The sequence below is a fragment of the Lepisma saccharinum genome, chromosome 4, assembly GCF_977018435.1.
Source record: "Lepisma saccharinum chromosome 4, izLepSacc3.1, whole genome shotgun sequence".
In the NCBI taxonomy this organism is placed as follows: domain Eukaryota; kingdom Metazoa; phylum Arthropoda; class Insecta; order Zygentoma; family Lepismatidae; genus Lepisma; species Lepisma saccharinum.
This window is the reverse complement of record NC_139232.1, coordinates 72,384,471-72,398,376: the sequence shown is the minus strand read 5'-3', so window position 1 is coordinate 72,398,376 and position 13,906 is coordinate 72,384,471. Positions and strand designations below refer to the sequence as shown.

General features: G+C 37.9%; 1 protein-coding gene across 1 annotated transcript; it reads right to left on the bottom strand.

Annotated features, from left to right (window-relative positions):
* Nucleotides 1-10,357: 10,357 nt before the first annotated feature.
* LOC145986970 (uncharacterized) lies at nt 10,358-10,753 on the bottom strand. Its single transcript, XM_083121433.1, has one exon. It carries the CDS (start codon nt 10,751-10,753, stop codon nt 10,358-10,360), a length of 396 nt encoding a protein of 131 aa, XP_082977559.1.
* Nucleotides 10,754-13,906: the final 3,153 nt, after the last annotated feature.

The window sequence follows — 13,906 nt, the reverse complement described above, 5'->3', positions numbered from 1 at the left end:
CTAAAATACTGAAAAATAGTTCTCCTCTTCCTATTATGAAGAAGAAAACTACCTTGCGTGGTAAGGCAGCAAGCATTTCGAAAATACTCAATTCAGGGGAGAATATAGGTCTCCAAAAAGTAAAAAGGCAAGAAATGATAGGAGTGATGGTAAATCCAGCACGTCTAAATGTAAAATACCAAGAACTTTACGACGAGAGAGGAATGACTCGTCAGATTCCGAAGGGTGTTCTGGTGATGCAATTGTTTCCAATGATACTAGCGACACCGATCACAACCCATATGATTGGGATGAAAATGAATGTGCTGGGTGTGGCGAGGATTACAGTACAACTACCAGCACTGAAGACTGAATTCGATGTACCGTGTGTTCCCGTTGGCTTCATGAGAGCTGCACCAAGTATGAACATAAGTGTGACTTGTGTGAAAAGAAGACTTAAAAAAGAAAGTAATTCAAATTTAAATTATAATCATAATATTGTATTTTGTCTCAACGGTTTATTTTGTGTAAAAGAAACAGCTCAGATGTACTATACTGATAATATAGTGTGTTAAAACTAATGAATTGATACATTCCTGTCCTCAGTTTTCGGTAGTCCATCTCTCCCATAGAGAATGGTCCATCTAACCCGTCCGGAGTCATATGGGATAGATGGACCACTAGCATATTTTTTTGATTTTTGTTAAAAAATGTTTTTGCTCCTTTCACATTTCAAACATTATCTATTGTTAGGATATATCGATAAGATACTGTGGTTCAATTTTATCACGAGTATTGCCGTAAATAACAAAAATATTGCAATTCTAAAAAAGGGGGTCCATCTCTCCAGGACTCGCGCTGTGCGATTTTTAGGACAGTTTTATACTACGTGCGACCTTCGTGACGGAGTGGTTAGCACATGGTGCTATGACGACGGGAGTCCAAGGTTGGAATCCCAAAGTGGGCATGGGTGTTCTTTGTGCATGCCCATTCATCAATTTCATCACACCATCCTCATCGTCGCGACTAGACAAAAGTGGCATAAAAGGACATAATATAACCCAGTTCAATCAATCAATGAATTATTACCCCCATGCAACTTACGAATTCCACATTACAAACTTGTGATTTAGAATTACATTATATTATATGCAAAATAGTGGTAGAATGGTGGTAGAATGGTGGTAATATATGAATCAGATATTTGGATCTTAGTGAAAAGCTATGAAGAATTAAGAATTTGGTGGAGGTGGGTCCCGGGAGTTCGCTGTCTATTATCCTTTCCTAACGAAGCTGCCTGATTCTAGTGGAGACTTAACCCCCGTTAATTCGGAGCCTGAAGTGTCGATTTGTTAATATGGTAGTTCGTCGTTTTCAGCCCCATATGGCTTTGCAATAGATACTTCAAGCTGTTTTGAAAACTATTACAAAGTTTCTTGTAACACCTAGTTATCCACAGCTTCAATACTTCTCACTAAATATTACTCAACTATGCTAAATCGGATTACGATCTGTGGAACGAGGTGGCCAGTCCTTTGGAGGAAGCTGTTGAGCAGGTTAGCACAATTATTTCTTCATTATTCTTTCACTTTGACCATCTGTCATGTATATACCAATCAAAATAGAAATAATGTAGGAAGCGGACTAGTATTAATGTACGGAAGCCCATCCTCCCACACCGCAGCAAACACTAATCATTAAAATAGTTTTTTTCAGTTATCGAAGAAACTTACAAACAGAAAGCAACGACAAAGTCGTTGCTTAACAAAGAACAACAAAGAAAAAAAAAGAGTTGCTTTAATTTAAACCATGTTTCCTAAATCGATCTCTTGCCCCGGAATATTGCATAGTCAATTTGCAGTTCGATTCAAAATTGCCCAACACATGTGTAACTTTTCCCACTGCAAAACACACGAGGGGGTTCTCACAGTGAGAAGGCCTGATTCAATTCTCTCCGGCGCGAGCATAAATGTTTTCCAACTACATTACCCACTCAGCTGGTGGTGGAGCAAATCATGAGGAACGTAGTAGGGGGCGTTATTAGATGCAGGAACTTTGTAGACGCTGTTCTCCTGCATCTCTATTGCCGTTCGTTCTGTAGACGTGTTTTATGAAAGTGAGGCTCGTATAATTCTCTGCGGACAATTGAATTGCAAAGCGAACTTCTTTCTCAAAATCGCGTTTTGTTTATGTGAGTGTATCGCACGTACTTGAACACAATGAGAACTTCAATTACGGAATTTGTAATTCATAGTGGTTGGACTGTTTGCTGTACATGCGTTGAGTTCTTCCACACAGCATATTTACGCGTCAACAGGATTCCTTGTTGTGTCTGCTATGTTTTTTGTATTTTTACCTTCATAAATCTGAAATGGTTCCAGGAAAGGAAATAATGTCAGATTTTACAGGGTGAGCATAGAGAATTTCCCTGCTTTCAAACATGTTTACACAAAATGTATGCTTGGTAGAAACGTGTCGTGTTTTGAAAATGGCTCAAAACTCAAAACGTTTTTCTTGTTAGGCGCATGCATGTTGTATTTTCAAACTATCCCTATCATAAGTTTCATTCATGAACGTCATCATGTGCGTCATTTGTTGCCAGTAGAATGTCTAAATTATACTGAATTTCTCTTCATGTGTTAGACAACATTTCCTCAGTTACCGTCGTTAACACTGCTGTTATCCTCGCCTTCAACGCTTCAATATCTTGAACAGGTGAACTGTATAATTTGCCGTTAGTGAATCTCCACAGAAAAAAGTCTGGAGGAGTAATATCAGGGGAACGTGGAGGCCATGATGTTCGACCAACCCTCCCAATCCAGCGATTTGGAAACTTGTTACTCAAGTACTGACGGCCACCTAAACCCAAACGTAGAGATTTTGCCTAACAAATAGAGTGAAATTGAGTGTCCTTGAGATATTCGCCGTGCAACAATTGGAGCACATGTTTAAGTTCATGAATAAAACAACAAACTTGTGATTTTGGGGGACATTTTGAAAACACGTGTTCGTGCCTAACATAAAAAAACTTTGATGACATTTCCAAAACATAGGAAAAAAAATATTATTCGTCCACCATCTTGATACAGTTTGTCCAATTTTAATCAAATACAATACGAGATCAGTGAGCAAGTTATTTGGTTAAGAGATTAATATATTTTAAAAATAGATAAAATTGCTGCAGATATCGTACTCACAATATCAATATGTTGCTCCACTTTCGAACCTCGGCCCCTCGTATAGACATATAACATAACATTAGAAATCTATAGCTCGAGTAATGCTCCAAAACCGCTGACAGTTTCGTTTTTCGTTTGTTAATCTCCAGAAATGCAGTCCACAAAATAGAAAAACAATTGAATATTTCAAAAGATAGGAAAAATCGTTTTTTTCGTCCGCTAAGTTGAACATCTAGACCAATTTTTCTCACATAGAAAACTAGATGGATGCTCAATCGTATATAGATGTTGGAAACATTTTTTCTGATTTATTTAAATTCACAGCAGTTATCTTTGTCACAATATTTGTAATTTAATCCAGCTTTTCTCATAATATTTTTTGTACCAATATATGCCCTAACATGACTAGAAAAACCTCAAGAATGTACTTTCCTGTAGGAAAAATTCAACAAAACTACAAATACATAATCTGGTAACAGAAAGATAGATTATAAACTTTATTAAATATTTTGTCGACTTGTTGATTCAAGTATCTGCTGATTTCACCAATCGAATCATTCGACATCTCTTGATTTTTCAGAAACTACAAGTAATAAAAAGGTATAATTTCAGTGCATAAAAATATGCCAAGTGCTAGTACGTATAATGCTAAGCTTGCCTACTTGTCTACCAAAGTGTTCCATATCAGTATGTAAATTAAACTTATTGATCTATTTGATACACAATCTATAATGAAAGAAATATCAATGTACCCGTTTGTACTTAGTAGCCTTGCAGAATAAAGTCGGAACGCAGTGAACAGAGCTCCAACTTGCTTAGCACAAGAACACAGCCTAAGTTAAATGCTCAAAAAGCAGAATTCAAGGTACGTACTGAAGTGTTATCCTTCCATAAAATGTTAACTAAGCTTCATCCACTGTAAAAACTAAGTTAAGGCTAACAAAACCACATGACTTCTGATAAAATAGTTCCTTTTCTAGATGTTGGTTCCAGTGCTATCTTGCCCATGAATACATTGGTCGCAGCTGTGCAGATCGTAATATAAGGTCCCTCAATTTCACAATGGCAAGCAGGCCTCCGTGACGGAGTGGTTAAAACAGCTCGCAACGACGCTAGGTGTACCGGTTTGGATCCCGACCTATGCATGGGCGTTCGTGAGCGTCCCTTCATCAATTTCATTGTATCATCACTCACCCTCGTCCTTGCAATTAGCCAAAAGTGGCAGAAAAGCGAAGTAAACTAAACCAAATCAATCAATCAATTCACAATAGGAGCTACGTTGAGTGGTATAGATATATACGCGGAAGAGTCGCCATTGGCAGCCCCGTAGCTAGATATTTTGGCGCCCTAGGCGGGATTGTAGTTTGGCGCCCTCCAAATACCAAGCACCAAAATGTTATGTGCGTCCTTCGATTTTTTATTCTTAAGCCATGATTTGTGATATTTACCGCATACAAATTTTGAAATGAGGAATCAAAGACAACTTCATTACAAATAATATAGTAGGTTACATATAGCTACATATTCGTTGCTTGCATTCCTGATTTAAATTTTTTTTAATATGTATTGAAATGTCTCTTAGAACATCATTAAAAACGTACTATTAGTATTCCTTTTGGAAAGAGAAAATTCCAGCAGTGTGGTACCAGAATGTGTGTACAAGTAATAGAAAAAATGTTAAGAATAATTATTATACCGAGATGAATGGTGACATCTACGCCTATTTCAAGTAGAGTGAGTATCTATGGGACCCTTCATCACTTAAAATTCTTCAATGTGACAAGTCCTTTCCCATTGCACTAATAATTATTATTATTAATTACCTTTCTCGTTGTACAAATGTTTATTGTTCTTCCCTAATTACCTATCTCATTGTACAAATGTTTGCTTTTATTAATCTTAATCTCCGTTATTTATTTTATGATTCTTGTGGTATTTAATATTTCAACCTATCACTGATAATGTCAGGATAGTGACTGACCTGTATATACATATCTTGTAAGAGCTGTTGCCATGGGAATTACGATTTTGTCTTGTCTTTACTTTGAGTTCTGGATTTGAGTTTTAAAGATTGGTCAAGTGGAATTGTAAGAAGCTGTTTCTTCTTTGAGTGAAATGGATTTTATGCACATAACTATATTTTCTTTTCTAAGAAGTAAAATATCCTCTTAGTGAAAACTCGACTTTGATTTTTATTTGACCAACCAACGAACAGAGACATTATTACCCAATGCCCTGAGAGGCATCACGTGAATGCTACGAATTTTCATGTCATGTCATTTGTTTTGTGTTTTAGTTAAATAATCATGTTCTTTTGACTGAAAGAACGTATCAAATGTGAACAAGGGTCGAGTAACACCTTGTATGTTTTCCTTCTCCCTTTGTCTCTGCCAAAGTGTATTCTTTCCGTGACATATTTTGACTTTGTTGTCTTCAAAAAAGCTTTGAATTGCGCCCTAGGCTTCAGCCTCTCTAGTCTAACCAATACAACCAATGGCATTTATGAGAACCCACGTTGACTTCGTTCCTACAACAGATGGAGAATAGTACGGTTTGCGCCAAAATATACAGTACTGAAACTCGCGCATCTCGAACACGTGGTTGCGTTTGTCGACGGGGCATAGCTCCAGCTGCACGTGTTTGCAGTAGTGAAAAGGAAGTTGTGTTGTGCAGTTGTTGTTGGAAATGGGTCTCTCGACGGAGGAAAAAGTATTCATAGTTGAGCATTATTTCCGCTCATACGGAAGCGGTCGTGAAGGTGGACCGAGTTTGAAAAAATGTGACTGGTCTATATGCAACCCAAATGACAATCGTCCACTCCACATGCCCTAACCTAAACTAACCTTAGGTTTCCTGACAGTTATGAAACCCAAAAGGCACGATTGTTATTTGGGTTGCATATAGACCAGTCACTATATTGTAACATGTCTTATACTTTTGTTCATCTTTTCATTTCAGTACTGTATATTTTGGCGCGAATTTGAAGCAACTTTGTTATTAAGTTCGTTTTATAAGTAGAGTATGATTTCGAATACCCCACACAACACGCATCATAGATATATCGCAATTACATATAAGTTATGTAGCTGCAACAATGCAAAATTCCAGAAATATGAATGCGATTGTGTGTTCTTTGCGGGACCATTCATGAATAAAGCAGGACTAAGTCGAAAGTAATTTAAACGAAAGTGTATCCGTATTTTCGAGCGGACTGCTACTGAATACCATTGTCTTGTTCGTCCACGTTCGTTTTGCGCGATCCTGCGTATGGGGAAATGGGTTACGGGGGAGCGGGGAGGGAGTAATGAGAGAGAAAGCACAACAGAAATGCAGGAGTATTATGCAGAAAGAGATTTATAACAAGGCGCGTACCCAGCGGTGGGTGAGATTAGAATTTAGCAGTGGGAAATCCCGTAATAGGTTTCCCTCCCGTCGCGTGCCATTTCTCTTTTTCAAATCCGCGTCGTTTGCGGCCACCGATGTTCACAGTTTTATGCACTCTGCCGCTGCAAACCGAATTTCGCTTCCAGCCATAAAAGCTGTGCTTTCCCCGTTTCGGAACGAAATAACAGCAATATGATGGCGATTCGAAAGTAGAAAAACAGCAACTACAAGAAAAAAAATACAAACTTATTACCGTTACAAAATTAAAAGAATCCCTTGGTTGGGATATGAAAGTGGATTGGATCGTGACAAGCGCTCAAGGAAACAAATTTTGATCGTATACGTTACGTTATGTTCAAACATAATTTGAACGAAATTCATAATTTCATCCATATAGTCTTTTAAAGTTGCTTGTTGGTTTGAATGAATTAAGCGAATTCTTATTCCAAATAATCAAAGAACCTTGTTCAAATATTATGTTTCTTGAGGAGGGTACTCCTTAAATTAAAATGCATATAAACTCACGTATTAATTAAATTATGATGGCTTTTTTTAAAAAAAATCAGTAGCATCCACTGTAGGTCAAATCCGGATATTTTTTCTCGGATATGGGATAATTCTCTATCCGCATTTCAATTATCCGGATATCGGATATTCCGATATCCGAGTTATCTAAATTTCCGATATCAGAATACTCGATATTCCGGATAAGTTCTAAGCGCCATAGAAGTCGCTTTAGTGGGTGATAGGATTATCGCAATACGAAGCTGCCTCATTGAGTTCGTGACATCATCCATTTGATCGGGTTCTCGTTCATCCTCATCGTCACGATCCAATGAAGATATTCAGACGTTTTTCTCCAAATAACCAAAATTAAAATAGGAATTACGTAATACGTAGCTGCCACATTGGTTCGAAGCCAATGGCAAAGATAATGGTAAGCAAATTGTCCATCGCCATTATCATTCTTTACTTCTACATCCTGCGTTCTGTTAAGGAATGGAATTCTGTTGATCCGGAGCAGATGTTGCCCTGTACTCCTTCACGTTTGTATTTCAATCCATGATCATCACATTGTGGAAAACAGACTGAATGAAAATGGTGATAGAAATTCCGCCTCCTATTAAGATGGTAAGTAAATAGGAAGATCACAAATGTTTATTAAGAAAATACTAAGTAAGATACCGACTTGAAAACCGTTATTATTTTTCAACATAATCTCCACCAACATTGATACACGTATCCCATCGCTTTATCAGTAGCCCAAAACCTGCTGCATAAAAGTCTTCGGGCTGCTGTCTCAGCACAGTCGCACCTCACGTTCAACATCTTCATCATCCGCGAAACGTTTCCCGCCAACGTGCGCACACTTTTCGGAAATTCAAACGATCATGCATTATGCTGTAGGCTAAACCATGAGAACCCCCCCATTGCAGTTGCTACGCTGTCTATCGTCGCTCGCCTGCCAGCTCGAATCATCTCCTCCACCGGTACCATCTCCACGTGCAATCCTCGAACACGGCCGCCATTTTTAAACTGAGCTGCCCTGCGTGCGTCTGCTATCTAGCGACTGCTAACTGGATATCATCAAGCTGGATTGCGCTGCCACTAATGGCACCTTTAGAAATTACTTACTACTACTTTCAGCTATCCCACATCAGTTTGTGACCTATTTACTGACTTCTCCTCGTACGTTTGCCGTTGGTTGTACATGGGCCTTAATAATGTGAGGAAATATACCCTTTCTTCACTCTTGCCTGTCACTTTCAAATCAGAACTAAGTCCGTATCATAGTCGTGTTTGCCTTACAAAATACCTGCAAAGGAGACCGAGCTTTGCAATACCGTATAGATCAGAATAAAGAGTACTCTTGAATTAGAAAACCGCAGCATCGAGAGGTGGAGCGTTGTGTGCGATGCATGAAAAACTCTGGTGTACGTACAACCAGCTTGTTTCTCCCCACCGAGAGCAAAGGCGAACACCTCCCGGCCCTGCATGAGAATGTTCCGAAGCAAAATTTTCAATAAATATTAATCGAGAGGCGCGTGGCTGGAGCATAGAATGGAAGTGTCAAAGAATGCTCCTCCTGGTCTTTATTCTTGAAGCCCAATTCATCGCTGCCGTCACGTCAGCCCTTCCTCAATTTCGCACGACCAATATGGAACCAGGCAGGACGTGACTCGTCCGACTAACTGGGCGGGCGTCAGGCTACTGGAAGTGGACTGATACGTGACTTCGTGCAAAATGTGTTTCGTCTCAATATAGTCCTTTCTGCTGCTACTGAGCAAAGGAAGGCAATCAATGATGTCATTTTATGAGTTTCCTAAGGGTTACTGAAGATCGGCAACACAACACACATGCCAGCATAAGCCTTAAACATACCACAGCTGTAGCAAACTGACATTGTACAAGATTTGTTTGTACAAAGAAAACGTAGGCTAACAAAATGACATGAATAAGAACACAAGATTCAAACACCTTTTAATCATGGATTTATACACAGTGTCTTTCACTGTCGAATCCTTGACGACGTCTGAGCAGGATTCGAACACACTTTTCAAATATACCTCCGGCGCCTTGCACACAAGAAACAGACATTTGCATGACGTCTGCATAGCAAGCTACCAAACGTTTCAACCTGAAGCCATACATGAGATGAATTGAAAGAGAAATCAGGAGAGCAATTGAAGCAATTTCGGAAGAGGTACTGATACATGTCAGTGAAAATTTTCTTAAAAAATGCCATAAATGTGCGGAAGCAAGACGACATCATTTCCAACACCTCTTGTAACAAGGTACGTGCTCATTTTAATTTTAACTGTCCGTGTAATTATACGAGCTTATTTCATTACATAGCTAGCGGTTCCATTTACGCGGATTTAGCACCCAGTTTGCCGGCAGATGCGCTCTCGCTGCCCGGTGTAATTGCAGCCGCTCCGCTCAAGGCTTGGCCGTGAAAGGTATTGTATAAAACCATTATTTTTGTAGATTTTTGTTCATACAACGTTCGAAACAGTAATTTTGTTTCGAAATATTTTACGATACATTTTATCATGTGCTTAGGGTTGGAATATTGCAGTTATTTTGATGAACTTTTAAAATTTCACTTCCAACCAATTAACTGAATATAACAATATAAAGGGTTGGTTAGTACTTGAATTAACGAAAATAATAATACACTGAGATAGAAACGTATCTCCTATGAAGGGTAAAAACTTTAGAATTGATGCATTGCTCCAATGGTTATATTAACAATTAAGAATTTATGGAATTAATAGTTACGGCTAACAATACTTTTACAGAGTTGTATAAATTGACTAATTAATAATAATAATAATTACAATTATTATTATTATTATTATTATTTATGTCAGAATGTGTGTAATTTTTCATTATATTTGTGATAAAAATTTCCGTTTACCAAATGTGATATAATTTACCAAATTATTTTAATGATAGAAAAAATTATGTTCCAGATTATGAAATTTGAAAAAGCTATTATTTAAAATTCTGTTCAGCTATTCACGCTATTTGCTATCAAAGTACGTCTAATTATAAAATTACTGGAGCGAGGAGAACCATTTTTATGTCAATAGATTAAATCTGAGAATTATTTGTACATTTTATTGAGTCTGACTAAAGGTGTAGAAGAAAAATTAATTCTCTTGTTGATAACTAAACACACGCGTGTCATTTTTTAAAAAATATTACCGTATATATAATTAGGTTGCATTTCAAACCGCATTTTTATGCAAACTAGTAGTTTGAAGATGGATGGTAAAATTGCATAGCTTACCATACCTTACCATTTGGTGCTACAGCTCCTCTTGGGCTTTGGCCTCCTCGACTATGTGGCTCCATCTGTCCCTGTCCTCTGCAATCTCCCACCATCCTTTCATCTTCACGTGATGCAGATCTTCCAGGACATCATCCATCCATCTCTTCATTGGTCTTCCTCTTCTTCTTGTTGAGTAGGTTTTCTCTTGTATCACTTTCCTTTGCATTCTATCCTTTCTCATTTTCTGTACATGGCCCAGACATCGGATTCGTTGCGATTTAATAAATCTCACTATATCCTTTTTCTCTACTATGGTGTTAATTTCTACATTAGTCCTTATTCTCCAGAAATTATTTTCAATGATCGGTCCATAAATTTTACGTCTCACCCTTCTCTCAAATCTGCGCAATGCTTCCTCTTCTGTTTTATTCATTACCCATGTCTCAGCACTATATGTTATTATTGGTCTGATTAGTGTTTTGTCTATGGTGATTTTATGTTTCCTGTTTATTAATTTGCTCTTTAAAAACATCATGTTTGCGTAATAAGCTCTATTGCTCATCCACATCATTTCCTTTATCATTGTGCCTTTTTTATTTTGTTCAATTATAGTCAAACCTAGGTACAGGAATAAGCTGACTCTTTCAAATTCCTTCCCATTCATTTTTATCCCTTTCTCTCTATATTTATCCGGTTTTTGTGTTATAATCATTTTTGTGTTTTATTGACATTTGTTTCTAATCCTAACTTGTTTGCAGCTTCTTCTAGTCTTTGGTACGTTTTCTTCAAATCATTTCCTGTTCCCAGCTATTATTGCAATGTCGTCCGCATACACGCATATTTGATTGCTCTTTGTGAAAATTGATCCTCTCTTATCTACTTTTTTACTGCCACATGTAGTCAGTGACGGATTAAGGTGGGTGCTATTGATGCTGCAGCATTAGGCCCATTCCTGAAATAGGCTCAGATGAAAACAGACGAGAATTTTCCGAAAGCTGAACAGTTTTCTTTTGCTATATTAACCTGAAAATAAATCTTAGAATGAAATTTGGAGCCCCTGTTTCGGACGCCTAGACACAGCGTTACTTATTATACAGTTACTGTTACTCAGCAGCATCAGGCGCAATTTCGTCTTAATCCGGCCCTGCGTAGTGTCATTATGAAAAGTGTAGTTAATAATCCATCTCCTCCCTACTATAGAGGAGTCAAACAAGGAGGTAAAATTGCATAGGCGAATACGAAATATTATTATTAGATATAGTCACTATTGCATATAGTATTTGGGAAGTCAATAGTGAAGAATTACAATAATTTGCTTATTTAAGAGGATCACGCTGCACAAATATACGTACTATCATTTTAAATAAAATTACATCGAGAAAATATTCCCATACGAACAGAGAAAATATCAGATGCACTAATGTAAAATAATATCATACAATATGTATGCATTTTTAGATAGATTCATGTTGTGTAATGTTGTTCTATTTATTTTTAATAAGTGCAAACTATACAGCGTGTTCGGCACCAACACTACCAATAAGAAAGTTGTATAACTAAGCAACAAACAGGTTTATTGACATGCGTTTTTTTTAAATGACAGAGAAACTCAACACGTTTTATTATAGTAGCAGTGGCAACAATGCAAGTCCGTTGAACGCGATAACGCGCCTGTTCATTTCGTAGCCTGTTGCGTATTCGCTCGGTCGGAATTTTCTCGTACGTTCGTTTCGTGTCGAAATGGTGTTCATAGTGCAGCAAAAAGTCAAATGCTACTATTGGTTAGCAGAATTTAAGTTTCCAAAAACTGTCCAGATGCCCCCCCCCCCCCCCCCAGCATTTTGCCACTCACGTGAGTGATCGCTTAAATGAAGTCCTCGAAGGTCGTTGGGTAGGACTTGTTGGTCCCATCGCATGGCCTACTAGATTCCCTGACCTAACCCATTTGGACTTCTTCCTTTGGGGCTACATAAAGGACAATGTGTACAGAACACCAGTACTGGATGTGGATGATTTGCGTCGGAGGACTGTCAGTGGTTGTGACACAGTCACCCCGCAGATGCTGAAAAATACCTGGCAGGAGATTTTAATTTGGACGACTGTCGAGCAACACGTGGTTCACACGTAGAGATCTACTAATTACCATAAAAACGTGGTGAGTTTCTCTGTCTTTTTTAAGAAAAGCATGTCAATAAAGCTGTTTGTTGCTTAGTTATACAACTTTCTTATTGGTAGTGATGCTGCCGGACACCCTGTATAGTTGGGAGCATAGCTTTCATAATTCTTAATATCAGCAAGCGAACAAAATGAACTGCAGAAGGAACACTGAGTATGGACTAGAATAACGTAAAACTAAGTGCCTTCACTTATTTCAGATTGTATGTTAGGCATACTACGTAACGAAGCATCATCTCATAGGTTATTATTCTTATAAGTAATTTTAGCTTCATAAAGCCGCCAACATAAAGTATTCAGGACGATGTTTCTCGGCCTAATTTTAAATAAAATTGATTGTGTAGAGTGTTTTAAAATCATCTACTAACTATTTTCATATTGGCTATTTACGTTGCTTTTTCACATCCCTAAAAAAACAGCAACGGTGATAACAAATGAAGAACTGACGAATAATATGATGGGACTAACACAATGGCACATAACTACAATAACCAGAATTCGAATCTTGGCCCTCTCACTTCGTGTTGGTTACACTGCCCTCTCCACCACAACTTAAGAATGTGCACTGATATATAAATAAATGTTACAAACAATACGAACTCTAATTACTTTTGGTATATCTTCCTTTTGAAATGAAGCTGGTATAACACAGAAAGCTGATGTAAAGCAAATAAAAACTACGATGAACGAGTCTCCATGCTACAGAGTGCTCGGCGGTAGGTGCCATAAAGGCAGAGCTCCAGGTTCGAACCCTGAGTGAGGCATTATTGTATCATTTACAATGTTCTTCATCACTGTGATTAGTCCATGGGGTAGAAAAACGACGAAAAATAACAGAAGCGAAAGAGAAAGAAGTATAAAAAAGAAGAAATTAAGAACATTATGAAATAATGATATTTGATGATGGCACCTAGTACGTATGCAACCCACAAGAATGTACAGTTAGGCTGGTTGCATACAAAGCAGGCGCTCTCACGATGCCACATGGATTAACATCTTGACAGGTTAGTGCAGGGGTTCTCAAACTTTTTCGTTTCACGGCGCCCTTAGTCTTTCAAGATTTCTCCGCGGCCCCTAAATGAGAATGTAGGCCTATATAAGAGTTGCAACTCTCAGTGTGGTTAGGTTGCCTACCTTTAGAAAGTATTTCTAATTCAGAAACATTTTATGTGTTAAAAATTACAAAATAAGCAATTTGGAATAATTACATCATTGACTAGCAAGTGTCATCTCAGTAAAAATATTGAAACATTTCGCGACCCCCCTGTAAGCCAACAATGGTGCCCCAGGGCGCCGCGGCGCACACTTTTGGAACCACTGGGTTAGTGTATTGGATAAATAATAATATAACCGTCGCTTTAGTATTGCCAGGTTGTTATTATAAATATATTTTTAATTATTGGTATTACTG